This window comes from Bufo gargarizans, chromosome 3, assembly GCF_014858855.1.
Source record: "Bufo gargarizans isolate SCDJY-AF-19 chromosome 3, ASM1485885v1, whole genome shotgun sequence".
NCBI classification, from domain to species: domain Eukaryota; kingdom Metazoa; phylum Chordata; class Amphibia; order Anura; family Bufonidae; genus Bufo; species Bufo gargarizans.
In genome coordinates, this window is record NC_058082.1 from 279,358,044 (window position 1) to 279,371,828 (window position 13,785).

The window sequence follows — 13,785 nt, forward strand, 5'->3', positions numbered from 1 at the left end:
GCACCGGCCGCTGCAGCAGTTTTTGGCCATCAGTGGATGTCCTCCGCCACACAGAATCCTTCTGGGGTCTGATTGCTTTGGCATTGGACAGGGTTCCGTAGTTCCTTCAGGGTCCGGGTGTTCCTTTTATATTCTCTGCTTCGTTGTACTATCTAACAGAGGGCAGTCCCCTGGGACCTTGCTGTTGTCTGTGCCTGTCTGGTACTCTCTCCCCCTGGGAGTCTTCTGTATGTCGGTCGCAGCTGGTTTCTACATTTCATGTAGTCACTCCCGCTTCTTATCTAGCGACTTCGCCATTCCTTATGCATATGGGTGTCTGTTGTGTTAGTGGTACAACCCAAGCCGCTGTACTTGCCTTCCCCGGGACAATGTATGCAGATTGCTGGCCAATATTCTTAGAATGGCTAGTTGTCCATGGCCAATTCTTTCCCATATGGTGGTTCTTTTCATTTTTTTTTTCTTGGATATTCTGGTTTTCGTTGCCCTCTGGTGGTTCAGTTCCTGGTTCCTCGTGAGCCCATAGTGGGTACTCCTTTCTGGATTCCTTGTCCCCATTCATTTGACCACACAGATTCTGTATGATAATCGTTGTTTGGGAGGGGCCTGGTTGATTGTTCCCCTTGTGGGTTCCAATAGCCTTGTGGACCTCTTGGGATTCTTGTCTATCTTCCCATCCTGCCACATCAAGTACCTGGTGTTGAGTGGTTTAGTGCTAGGGTTTGCTTTTCAACCTTATGGTCTCCTCCGGGAGGAACTTACTCCTGCTTGTAGAACCTTTCTCCTTAGACTGTTGGGAGTACTCTCCTTCTCCTTCTCCTCCCATGTCCCTCAGTCCAGTGTGTCCCTGCTGAGCTTTCCTGGGCCTGCATCTCCCTGATACTTAATTTGGCCGGAGTTTCTCCGGTCTTGCGCTTCTCAGCGATATTTTGTTTTCAGAGGCTTGTTCCTCGTCTCCTAATTTTGGGATGCAGGGCTTATCTTATCTTTTCTTTTTTTTCCTCCCCTCCCTTCCAAGGGTTGGCGATTTTCCCTTAGCGCCTTTGGGGTTTTCTCCTTGCAATAGGACGCTTAACCTCATCACCTGCTTCGCGGTGGGGGGAGACCTTCTCCCTTCATATGTGAGTTTTGCTATGGTTTCCATCACTTCAGTGTCCCCCTGTTGAGATTTCCTGAGCCTGCATCTGGTCCCCTTTTTTCCCTGACACTTCGTTTGGCCAAAGTTCTCCGGTCTTGTGCTTCTAAGCGATATTTTGTGTTCAGAGACTCGTTCCTCGTCTCTTGGTTTGGGGATGCAGGTCTTATATTTTCTCTTTTCCTTTGAATAGGGCGCTTAACTTCTTCACCTGCTTTGCGGTGAGGGGAGTCCTGATTCCTTCACAGTGGACCTTGCTATGGCTTCCCTCACTCGTTTGGCCTTCAGTGATTCCATGTTCCTTTGCTCCCCTGGCCCGTCAGGGGTTGGCCTCAGGGTGTTTGTGCTTTCGCCTGAGTTAATTAGAATATTAGGTAGCTCCAATCGCAATGCTGTCCTACTTTCTCTCCAGCCTTCAACTCAGCTGGGTGTTCCTCTTTGCCTTCTTCTTGCAGGGTCGTTCTCCCAGGCATTTGTCCTGGGGTGCTGGCAGTCATCACTGTGGCTTCCTTGGGGTTTCTCCCTTGTTATGAGGCGTCCTGCCTATTTCGTGCTTTTCTCTTGTTGGGTCACATGGTTCTCCCGCACCTGTATGCCCAACAGGTGGCATGGCTGTTCTTTTCCCACCCTCGGGGACTGCTTTGGAACGTCCCATGGTGCTGTGTCCCCCAATGCCATGCACGAGAAAATTTTGATATTTTTTTTTTTTGTACTCACCGTAAAATCCTTTTCTCGTAGTAGGCATTGGGGGACACAGATCCCACCCTATGTTTTTTACTTCCGCTTCTCCGGGCTGGTCTCTTGATCTTTCCCAGTACGAGAGTTATTGGTTCCTTGCCTTCTTCTCTCTCCTACTGCTTTTGGTACAAACTGATCTGTCTAGTGTCTGTGGAGAGGGTATAGCCCAACGGGGAGGAGCCAACACTTTTTTATGTCTAGTGTCGCCTCCTAGTGGTAGTTGGACATATACCCATGGTGCTGTGTCCCCCAATGCCTACTACAAGAAAAGGATTTTACGGTGAGTACAAAAAATCTAATTTTTCCCAAAATAAAATTGAAGAAAATTAGACATATTAGGTATCGACGCGTCCGTATCGACTGGCTCTATAAAAATATCACATGACCTAACCCCTCAGATAAACACAGTCAATAAAATAAAAACTGTGCGAAAAAAAACCTTTTTTTTTTGTCACCTTACATCACTAAAAGTGCAACACCAAGTGATCAAAAAGGAGTATGCCCCCCAGAATAGACACTAAAACATGATTTTTTTTTATTTTTTTTTGTTTCAAAAATATTATTGTGTAAAACTTAAATGTAAAAAAATATAGTAGCTCTATAAAAAAATATCACATGATCTAACCCCTCAGGTGAACACCGTTAAAAAAAAAAAAAACGGTATCAAAAAAGCTATTTTTTTTTGTCACCTTACATCACAAAAAGTGTAATATCAAGCGATCAAAAAGTCATATGCACCCTAAAATAGTACCAATCAATCCGTCATCTCATACCGAAAAAAAGAGCCCCTACATAAGACAGTCGCCCAAAAAATAAAAAATAAACTATGGCTTTCAGAATATGGAGACACAAAAAAACAAAAACATAAAAAAAAAAATGCTTTGATGTGTAAAACTGAAATAAACAACCAAAAAAAGGAGTCATATTTGGTATTTTCACAGAAGTTCGGGTTTGGGATCGGTGTTCTGTAGATTGTATTATTTTCCCTTATAACATGGTTATAAGGGAAAATAATAGCATTCTGAATACAGAATGCATAGAAAAATAGCGCTGGAGGGGTTAAACATTTTTTTTTTTTACTCGCCTTAATCCACTTGATCGCGCAGCCGGCATCTCCTTCTGTCTTCATCTTAGCTGTGTGCAGTAACAGGACCTGTGGTGACGTCACTCCGGTCATCACATGGTCCATCACATGATCTTTTACCATGGTGATGGATCATGTGATGGACCATGTGATGACCGGAGTGACGTCACCACAGGTCCTGTTACTGCACACAGCTAAGATGAAGACAGAAAGAGATGCCGGCTGCGCGATCAAGTGGAATAAGGTGAGTTAAATTATTTTTTTAACCCCTCCAGTGCTATTTTACTATGCATTCTGTATTCAGAATGCTATTATTTTATCTTATAACCATGTTATAAGGGAAAATAATAATGATCGGGTCTCCATCCCGATCGTCTCCTAGCAACCGTGCGTGAAAATCGCACCACATCCACACTTGCTTGCGGATGCTTGCGATTTTCACGCAGCCCCATTCACTTCTTTGGGGCCTGCGTTGCGTGAAAATGCACAAAATAGAGCTTGCTGCGATTTTTACGCAACGCACAAGTGATGCGTGAAAATCACCGCTCATGTGCACAGCCCCATAGAAATTAATGGGTCGGGATTCAGTGCGGGCGGAATGCATTCACTTCAAAGTTTGTAAAATCTGTTTTAAATACCTTGAGGGGTGTATTTTCCAAAATGGGGTCACTTTTTTTGAGTTTCTACTCTAGGAGTGCATCAGGGGGTCTTCAAATGTGACATGGCAATTTAAAATTATCCCAGTGAAATCTGCCTTCCAAAAACCATATGGCGTTCCTTTCCTTCTGCGCCCTGCCGTGTGCCCGTACAGCAGTTTACGACCACATATGGAGTGTTTCTGTAAACTACAGAACCAGGGTAATAAATATTGAGTTTTGTTTGGCAGTTAACCCTTACTTTGTTAGCGGAAAAAAATGGATTAAAATGGAAAATCTGGCAAAAAAGTGACATTCTGACATTTCATCTAGGGTTATGTAAAATCAGTTTTGAATAGCTTGAGGGGTTTAGTCTCTAAAATGGGGTGATTTATGGGTGGTTTCTAATATATAAGCCCCAGAAAGTGACTTCATAACTGAACTGGTCCTGAGAAAATTGGGTTTTGGAAATTTTCTTAAATATTTTAAGATTTACTTCTAAGCCTCTAACGTCCCCAAAAAAAGTCATTTTCAAAATTATCCAAACAGGAAGTAGACATATGGGGAATGTAAAGTAATAACTATTTTTGAAGGTATAACTATCTATTATAAAAGTAGAAAAATGTAAATTTGAACATTTTTTTCAATTTTTTTTCTTTTTTTTTTTTTAAGATTGGTATTTTTTTATAAATAAAAATGAAATATTTTGACTCTATTTTACCACTGCCATGAAGTACAATATGTGACAAGAAAACATTCTCAGAATGGCCTGGATAAGTAAAAGCGTTTTAAAGTTATTATCACATAAACTGACACATTTAAGATATATAAGAGGATCCGGCAACACTACTGTACCCAAAAACAACAATTGGGAAAACCATAAACAATACCTTAACTGCGGTAGTGATGGTGCAAGCTGATCGGGATCCTGGCTGTTGATCCACCATCAATAAAAATACCAAAAATCTGCAGCACTCGTCGATTGTAGCAAATATGGTGTAGGTTTATTCCATAGAAAAAAGCAAGATGATGCATCATCTTGCTGTTTTCTATGGAATAAACCTACACCATATTTGCTACAATCGACGAGTGCTGCAGATTTTTTGTATTTTTATAAACTGACACATGTCAGATTTGCAAACAATGGCTGTGTCCTGAAGGGGTTAAAGACCTTTTACGTTGGCCGGTGATCAATTCACTGCCCCATGTCAACATGTCCACCATTCAGCCGACTTGAAAGTAAACAGGACAGGTGCATAAACGTCTGCAACAAAATCTGCTGTGTGTGAATTGGCCCTTATATGCACTGTACCTCTGTTTCCTCTAACCTCTAGCTGTATTTTTTCAGCATGCAGCTTGCCGTTGATGTGCAAATCCCAGAGTGCTTTGGCGGTGTTGATGGAGAAACCGTGTACATTGATACGGAGAATGGCTTTCTTGTGGAGAGACTTGTGGATATTGCCAATGCTTGTGTTCTGCACTGCAGTCTTATAACACAGGCTCATCAACAAGATGGTAGGTGTGGAAAAAAAATGAATAATCCACATGGAGGTGCTCTATGTGCGTTTTCTGAGTTATCTAGCAGTGGGCTGGTAATGTGTTTAGCCACATAGCTTAATATATACATTTTTTTTTCTTTTTACTGCAGTATAGTCTTATTATACCTAAAAGAAAAAAATTACTTTAAAGTGGTTGTCCAGGTTCAGAGCTGAACCCGGACATCCCTTCATTTTCACCCCGGCAGCCCCCCTGACATGAGCATCAGAGCAGTTTATTCTCCGATGCTCTCCTTTGCCCTGCTCTAAATTGCGCAGGGCAAAAGCATTTTTTGGAGTTCCGGTGACGTACCGGGGCTCTCCATGGGGCTGCCAGGAACCCCGGTGATGTCACCAGCACTGATGGGTGGGCTTTAGCTCTGCCCTAGCCAGTAAAACGGCTAGGGCAGAGCTAAAGCCCGCCCCTCAGAGCCGGCGACGTCACCGAACACACGGCCGGGCGGAAGTTACCGCCTGGCAGTGTGTTATTGAAAACAAAAGAGCCCGTGCCCTGCGCGATTTAGCGCAGGGCAAGGGAGCGCATCGGAGCAATGAGATGCTCCGATGCTAGCCTCAGGGGGGCTGCCTGGGTGAAAATAAGGGTATGTCCGGGTTCAGCTCAGAACCCGGACAACCCCTTTAAAGAGGACATGTCACCTCTCCTAATATGTCTGTTGTAGTAAGGCCCCTTTCACATAAGCGAGTTTTCCGTGCGGGTGCAATGCGTGAAGTGAACGCATAGCACCCGCACTAAATCCTGACCCATTAATTTCAATAGGTCTGTGTACATGAGTGTTGTTTTTCACGCATCAGTTCTGCGTTGCGTGAAAATCGCAGCATGTTCTATATTCTGCGTTTTTCACGCAGCCCTGGCCCCATAGAAGTGAATGGGGCTGCGTGAAAAATCATATGTACGCTAAAAATAGTCCCAACAAAACTGCCACCTTATCCCGTAGTTTCTAAAATGGGGTCACTTTTATGGAGTTTCTACTCTTGGGGTGCATTGGGGGGCTTCAAATGGGACATGGTGTAAATAAACCAGTCCAGCAAAATCTGCCTTCCAAAGACCACACGGCGCACCTTTCCCTCTACGCCCTACCATGTGCCCGTAGAGTAGTTTACGGTCACATATGGTGTGTTTCTGCAAACTACAGAATCAGGGCAATAAATATACCTTGCTTTGTAACTGGAAAAAATTGATTAAAATGTAAAATTTTCTAAAAAATAAAAATTCTGAAATTTTATCTCCATTTGCCATTAACTCTTGTGGAACACCTAAAGGGTTAATGACGTTTGTAAAATCAGTTTTGAATACCTCGAGGGGTGTAGTTTCTAGAATGGGGACATTTTTGGGTGGTTTCTATTATGTAAGCCTCAGAAAGTGACTTCAGACCTGAACTAGTCCTTTAAAAAGTGGGTTTTTGAAAATTTCTGAAAAATTTCAAGATTTGCTTCTAAACTTCTAAGCCCTGTAACGTCCCCACATAATAAAATGTCATTCCCAAAATGATTCAAACATGAAGTAGACATATGGGGAATGTGAAATAACTATTTTTGGAGGTATTACTATCTATTATAAAAGTAGAGAAATTGAAATTTGCTAATTTGCTAATTTTTCCAAATTTTGGGGTAAATTTATTTTTATTTTTATTTTTTTTACTCCATTTTACCAGTGTCATGAAGTACAATATGTAATGAAAAAACAATCTCAGAATGGCCTGGATAAGTAAAAGCGTTTTAAAGTTATTCACACATAAAGTGACACTGGTCAGATTTGCAAAAAATGGCCTGGTCCTTAAGGTGAAAATGAGCCCGGTTAAAAATCAAAGGCACTAAAAATAAAACATAAAAAAACCATCAACAAGAAAATCTTATTTACTTGTATTTAAAAAAAAACCACACAAAACCATGTCTGAAGGACATTTTTCTCCAGAAAAAAAGTATTGTATTATACTTCCTGAAGACAACTGTTATACTTGTCATGATATATTTTCTATATTTGTTTCTGTTTCTTTAGACCAGAAAATAGCCATGCAGATGTTCACGCTCAACAACATATTGTCAAAGACTCATTACTTCAGCTGCCAGAACTATGCTGAGCTTCTTGCACGGATATTTGTTCTTTCAGACTTCATAGCCCAGCATACCAAGGTAAGGAGTCTAGGCCATTAGAAGTGTGTGTGTGTGTGTTGTGTGTGTGTGTATATATATATATATATATATATATATATATATATATATATATATATAATTATAAAAAATCTCACCTAAAGAATTATTAGGAACACCTTTTCTATTTCTCATTAATGCGATTATCTAGTCAACCAATCACATGGCAGTTGCTTCAATGCATGTAGGGTTGTGGTCCTGGTTAAGACAATCTCCTGAACTCCAAACTGAATGTCAGAATGGGAAAGAAAGGCCTCATGCACACGACAGTATTTTTTCACTGTCCGCAAAACGGGGTTCCGTTGGTCCGTGATCCGTGACCGTTTTTTTTGTCCGTGGGTCTTCCTTGATTTTTGGAGGATCCACGGACATGAAAAAAAAGTCGTTTTGGTGTCCGCCTGGCCGTGCGGAGCCAAACGGATCCGTCCTGAATTACAATGCAAGTCAATGGGGACGGATCCGTTTGACGTTGACACAATATTGTGCAATTGCAAACGGATCCGTCCCCATTGACTTTCAATGTAAAGTCAGGAGTCCCTTTTATACCATCAGAGTTTTCTCCAATCCGATGGTATATTTTAACTTGAAGCGTCCCCATCACCATGGGAACGCCTCTGTTAGAATATACCTTCGGATTTGAGTTACATCGTGAAAACTCATATCTGACAGTATATTCTAACACAGAGGCGTTCCCATGGTGATGGGGACGCTTCTAGTTAGAATATACTACAAACTGTGTACATGACTGCCCCCTGCTGCCTGGCAGCACCCGATCTCTTACAGGGGGATATGATACGCACAATTAACCCCTCAGGTGCCGCACCTGAAGGGGTTAATTGTGCGTATCATAGCCCCCTGTAAGAGATCAGGGCTGCCAGGCAGCAGGGGGTAGACCCCCCTCCCTCCCCAGTTTGAATATCATTGGTGGCCAGTGCGGCCCCCCTCCCTCCCTCTATTGTATTAATAACATTGGTGGCACAGTGTGCGGCCTCCCCCGGCCCCCCCTCCCTCCCTCTATTGTAATAATAACATTGGTGGCCAGTGTGAGTTCCGATCGGAGTCCCAGTTTAATCGCTGGGGCTCCGATCGGTAACCATGGCAACCAGGACGCTACTGCAGTCCTGGTTGCCATGGTTACTTAGCAATAGTAGAAGCATCATACTTACCTGCTGGCTGATGCGATGTCTGTGTCCGGCCAGGAGCTCCTCCTACTGGTAAGTGACAGGTCTATGCGGCGCATTGCTAAATGAACTGTCACTTACCAGTAGGAGGAGCTCCCGGCCGGTCACAGACAGTGCAGCAGCCAGCAGGTAAGTATGATGCTTCTACTATTGCTAAGTAACCATGGCAACCAGGACTGCAGTAGCGTCCTGGTTGCAATGGTTACCGATCAGAGCCCCAGCGATTAAACTGGGACTCCGATCGGAACTCTGCTGCCACCAATGATCGGGGGGGGGGGGGGGAGGCCGCACACTGGCCACAAATGTTATTAATACAATAGCGGGAGGGAGGGGAGGCCGCACACTGTGCCACCAACGTATTAATACAATAGAGGGAGGAAGCGGGGGGCGCACACTGTGCCACCAATGTTATTATTACAATAGAGGGAGGGAGGGGGGGCCGCACTGGCCACCAATGAAATTTAAACTGGGGAGGGAGGGGGGTCTGCTGCCTGGCAGCCCCGGATCTCTTACAGGGGGCTATGATACACACAATTAACCCCTTCAGGTCCAGCACCTGAGGGGTTAATTGTGCGGATCACGGCCCCCTGTAAGAGATCGGGTGCTGCCAGGCAGCAGGGGCAGTCATGTACACAGTTCGTTGTATATTCTAACTAGAAGCGTCCCCATCACTATGGGAACACCTCTGTGTTAGAATATACTGTCGGAAAAAGCTCTGAAAAAGCTTTTATGCAGACGGATCTTCGGATCCGTCTGTATGAAAGTAACCTACGGACACGGATGCCAATCTTGTGTGCATCCGTGTTCTTTCACGGACCCATTGACTTGAATGGGTCCGTGAACCGTTGTCCGTCAAAAAAAATAGGACAGGTCATATTTTTTTGACGGACAGGATACACGGATCACGGAGGCGGATGACAAACGGTGCATTTTGTCAATGGGTCCGCAGAAAATCACATAAAACGGAACAACGGCCACGGGTGCACACAACGGTCGTGTGCATGAGACCAAAGGTGATTTAAGCAATTCTGAGCGTGGCATAGTTGTTGGTGCCAGACGTGCCGGTCTGAGTATTTCACAATCTGCTCAGTTACTGGGATTTTCACGCACAACCATTTCTAGGGTTTACAAAGAATGGTGTGAAAAGGGAAAAACATCCAGTATGCGGCAGTCCTGTGGGCGAAAATGCCTTGTTGATGCTAGAGGTCAGAGGAGAATGGGCTGACTGATTCAAGCTGATAGAAGAGCAACGTTGACTGAAATAACCACTCGTTACAACCGAGGTATGCAGCAAAGCATTTGTGAAGCCACAACACGCACAACCTTGAGGCGGATGGGCTACAACAGCAGAAGACCCCACCGGGTACCACTCATCTCCACTACAAATAGGAAAAAGAGGCTACAATTTGCACGAGCTCACCAAAATTGGACTGTTGAAGACTGGAAAAATGTTGCCTGGTCTGATGAGTCTCGATTTCTGTTGAGACGTTCAAATGGTAGAGTCCGAATTTGGCGTAAACAGAATGAGAACATGTATCCATCATGCCTTGTTACCACTATGCAGGCTGGTGGTGGTGTAATGGTGTGGGGGATGTTTTCTGGGCACACTTTAGGCCCCTTAGTGCCAATTAGCCATCGTTTAAATGCCACGGGCTACCTGAGCAGTTCTGAAGGCAAAAGGGGGTCCAACACCGTATTAAAATGGTGTTCCCTCGAGTCCAGGCAAAGTAATTATTTAGCATCATGCTGGAGTGATTTTCCGTGGAGTAACCACTGGAATGCTAGCCGCTATGACCAGCATTTGAGGGTAAGAGCAACGATGTTGGTCCTAGTTGATTGGGCTGCGAAGGGGGTTTTGGGAATGCCCCCCACCCCCTTGGTTCTCCTCTTTTGTGACTGTAGATCCCTCTCATATATATGTGAGAGTCATGCCTAGGTTACACAGTTACCCAGTGGAGGATCATTTGTTCTCCCACATTTTGGTTATCAGAATTTAGTATCCCAGCGGATGGTTGTTTTTCGTCCCTTTACCTCAATCCTGAGCTCATACTATGATTAAATGGGTTATCCCATGATTAATGTAAAAGAAATAAAAATAATACACAGTCTAGTACATGACAACCTCTTTCTAAGGGCTCATGCACGCGACCGTTGTCATTTTGCAGTCTGTTTTTAACAGATCCATTGTTCCGCATCTGAGTTTTCTTTTTTCTATGATTTTAAGTCTTTTCCGTTCCATTATTGCTCAAAACATATCCGTATGGTTTAAGTATTTGATCCGTTTTTTGCAGAATGGAAACAGTAACTTATTAATTACCAAACACATGAGCAATATGGGCTGGGCTTACAGTATGGATCCGCAAAATACGGATGTGTTTCGTGTGCGTTCTGTATTTTTTGCGGACCCTTTGACTTGAATGGGGCCTCACTCCGACCATGATTTGCAGATAATAATAGTGCATGCACTACTTTTTTGCAGAACGGAAATACGGAAACAGAATGCACACGGAGTACCTTCCGTTGTTTTTGCGGACCCATTGAAGTGAATGGTTCCGCATATGGTCCGCAAAAAGAACGGAAGCGGAAAGAAAATACGTTTGTGTGCATGAGCCCTAACAGACTTATAACCAACCCTGCTCCTTACATGTATCCAGAGATCTGCCCATTCCTTGCTGCAATTTCTCTGCTGGATTTATTTCAAGCTGTCAGCTCATGGGGCGTGCAGTCTCTCAGGGGGTACGTCCTTTCTGCTGCAGCTTGTGACAGTTGAAAGATGGAACTGAGCATGTATGTCAACCTCAGTGAGCTGGACAGAGATTTGAAAAAAAAAAGGGGCAAGTGACAGGTGGCGCTATAATAACTCAGTGGCTATACTACATTTTTAATTACATGTAAAAGTATTCAGATCCAAGTGCTGGTTTGAAAAATGTAGAATATTATTCGTGGGAAAACCTCTTTAATGTTAAATGTCCCTATGGACAGCTTGCTCATTTTTCAGTGGTCATTTGGATTACAGTACTGTCTACATAAGGCCTCATGCACACGACAGTGTTTTTTCACGGTCAGTGATTTGGCTTCAGTGGTCCGTGTCCGATTTTGCTACAGTTGTGTTTGCTACAGTTGTTTTTTTTTTTTGTCTGACTGGGGAAAAAAAGGAAGGTTAATGAAAAGTGTAATTTTATTGCACCAAGGTCTTGTAGAAAAAAGCGGACACGGATGACATACCAGTTGTGCATCCGTTTTAGTTTTTTTTGACGGACTCATTGACATTGAATGGGTCCGTCCTCCGTTTTCCACTGAGAAGAATAGGACGTATTTTTTTGACGGACTGGAATCACGGACGCGGAGAAAAAACGTAGGACGCGGATGCACACAACGGTCGTGTGCATGAGGCCTAATTCAGATATTCCCAAATATTTAAATTTTCTAGTGTTGTATTTTTCAGATTATTTGTTATAATAGTATTATATTTTATTTGCTGGCACTGTAACAGCTTTAGTAACTGTAGACATATAATAACATACTATACATCCTATACTAATACACTAACTGTAGATATATATAAGTGCCCCCTTTTTGAATTTGGTGGTACCGTGGCAGATTTAAAGGGGTTGTCCCATCTAGCCATTCCCACAACAAAATTGGACTTGAAACTAGCCATAGGTAGCCTGGCTTATCGAGTGGGCCAGCGCTCCACTGTTTCTGTAACTCCCTTTGTAGTGAATGGAGCTACGCAAACAACAAAGCAGAACAAGCTACGCTGTTTCTGTAACTCCCCTTCTAATTTTATAAAGACACTCTAGTCCTGCTTAGATATTCTACTTATACTACAATTAATATACTGTGGTATTTTTCCTTTTTTAATGAACTTTTTATATCAGTCAGCAGAGGGCGCTAATGCAGCAGATATCCTTCCACTCTTTTTCTGACTCATCTCGCTATTGTATTCGGAAATCTAATGTGTCATGTAAGAATTTAACTATTGATTCATCTTTCCTTTAGGCTAAATGCACACGATCAGTATTGCGTGCAGATTTGCGTGCGGAAAATCGGCACCGTAGGTCATGTGCATTGTATTCTATGAGAATTTGAAATTCTCAATGCACACGATGCAGATTTTTTTCCGCGTGGATTTTGACCTGCGGTGTCAATTTTAAAATCCGCATCATGTCAATTTTTTTTATTTTTCCTGACCGGATTTTCTCCATTCACTTAGTAAAATCCGCACACGGAAAATCCACACCAAATCCATATGCAAATCCGAACTAATTGATGCGGATTGACTGCACGGATTTGCCTGCGGATTTCAGTGCAGATTCTCCGCACATAAATCCTGAACGTGTGCATGTACCCTCATAGTTTTTAATTTTTGTATTTCCAAGTGAACAATAAAATTGCAATAAAACAAAAACATGCAAGCATCCCCAAATCCCTGTAGTCATAGATAAAAGAGCAATGTGTCAAATAAACAGCCATATTGTTCTCCTTGAACAATTTTTCTGGCACACATTTACACAAAACGAATTCTCATTAGATACCTAGTCCTGCTATAGGTCTCTTATTATGAAGAAGCAGCCAGGGTCTCTCTTCCACCTTTATCTAGAGCAGGGATGCTCAACCTGCGGCCCTCCAGCTGTTGCAAAACTACAACTCCCAGCATGACCTAATAGCTGTAGGCTGTCAAGGCATGCTGGGAATTGTAGTTTGGCAAGAGCTGGAGGGCCGCAGGTTGGTTATCCCTGATCTACAGTATATCAATCAAGTTCACCCAATAAGCTATACTGGGCACCCTAATATAATTTATTATTTAACCTCATTCTTCCCTACAATGTACTATGACAGTGTGGCAAAAATAATGTGAACCACTGTAAAAATATGTCACTTTGATGGCTGGGATGGGAAAAAGCATCCCTTTAGATGCCGCAGCCTGTAGTGACTGCAGAACCCAAGTGGTTTTGCAGAGGGATAATGCTTCCTCTGTAAGTTCATCTGTATTCTTGTAATGCTATCACAGGGTGCTTATTGCTTACCGTGGTAGCCAGGAACCTACCAGTGAGCCAGGGCTTAATAGGTTGCCTCTCAGTACAACACTAAGGCCTCTTTCACACGGACGAGTATTCCACGCGGTTGCAATGCGTGATGTGAACGCATTGCACCCGCACTGAATCTGGACCCATTCATTTCTATGGGGCTGTGCACACGAGCGGTGATTTTCACTCATCACTTGTGCGTTGCGTGAAAATCGCAGCATGTTCTATATTGTGCGTTTTCCACGTAACGCAGGCCCCATAGAAGTGAATGCGGATGCGTG

General features: G+C 43.3%; 1 protein-coding gene across 3 annotated transcripts in view; it reads left to right on the forward strand.

Moving 5' to 3' along the window:
- Positions 1-13,785, forward strand: part of LOC122932164 (DNA repair protein RAD51 homolog 3-like) — a 76,226-nt gene that overhangs the window by 9,000 nt on the left and 53,441 nt on the right. For all 3 annotated transcript variants that reach the window (XM_044286421.1, XM_044286423.1, XM_044286422.1), the window contains exons 3-4: positions 4,938-5,104; positions 7,142-7,275. In XM_044286421.1, the coding sequence (XP_044142356.1) occupies positions 4,938-5,104; positions 7,142-7,275 (301 nt within the window). The remainder of the gene's footprint in view (positions 1-4,937; positions 5,105-7,141; positions 7,276-13,785) is intronic.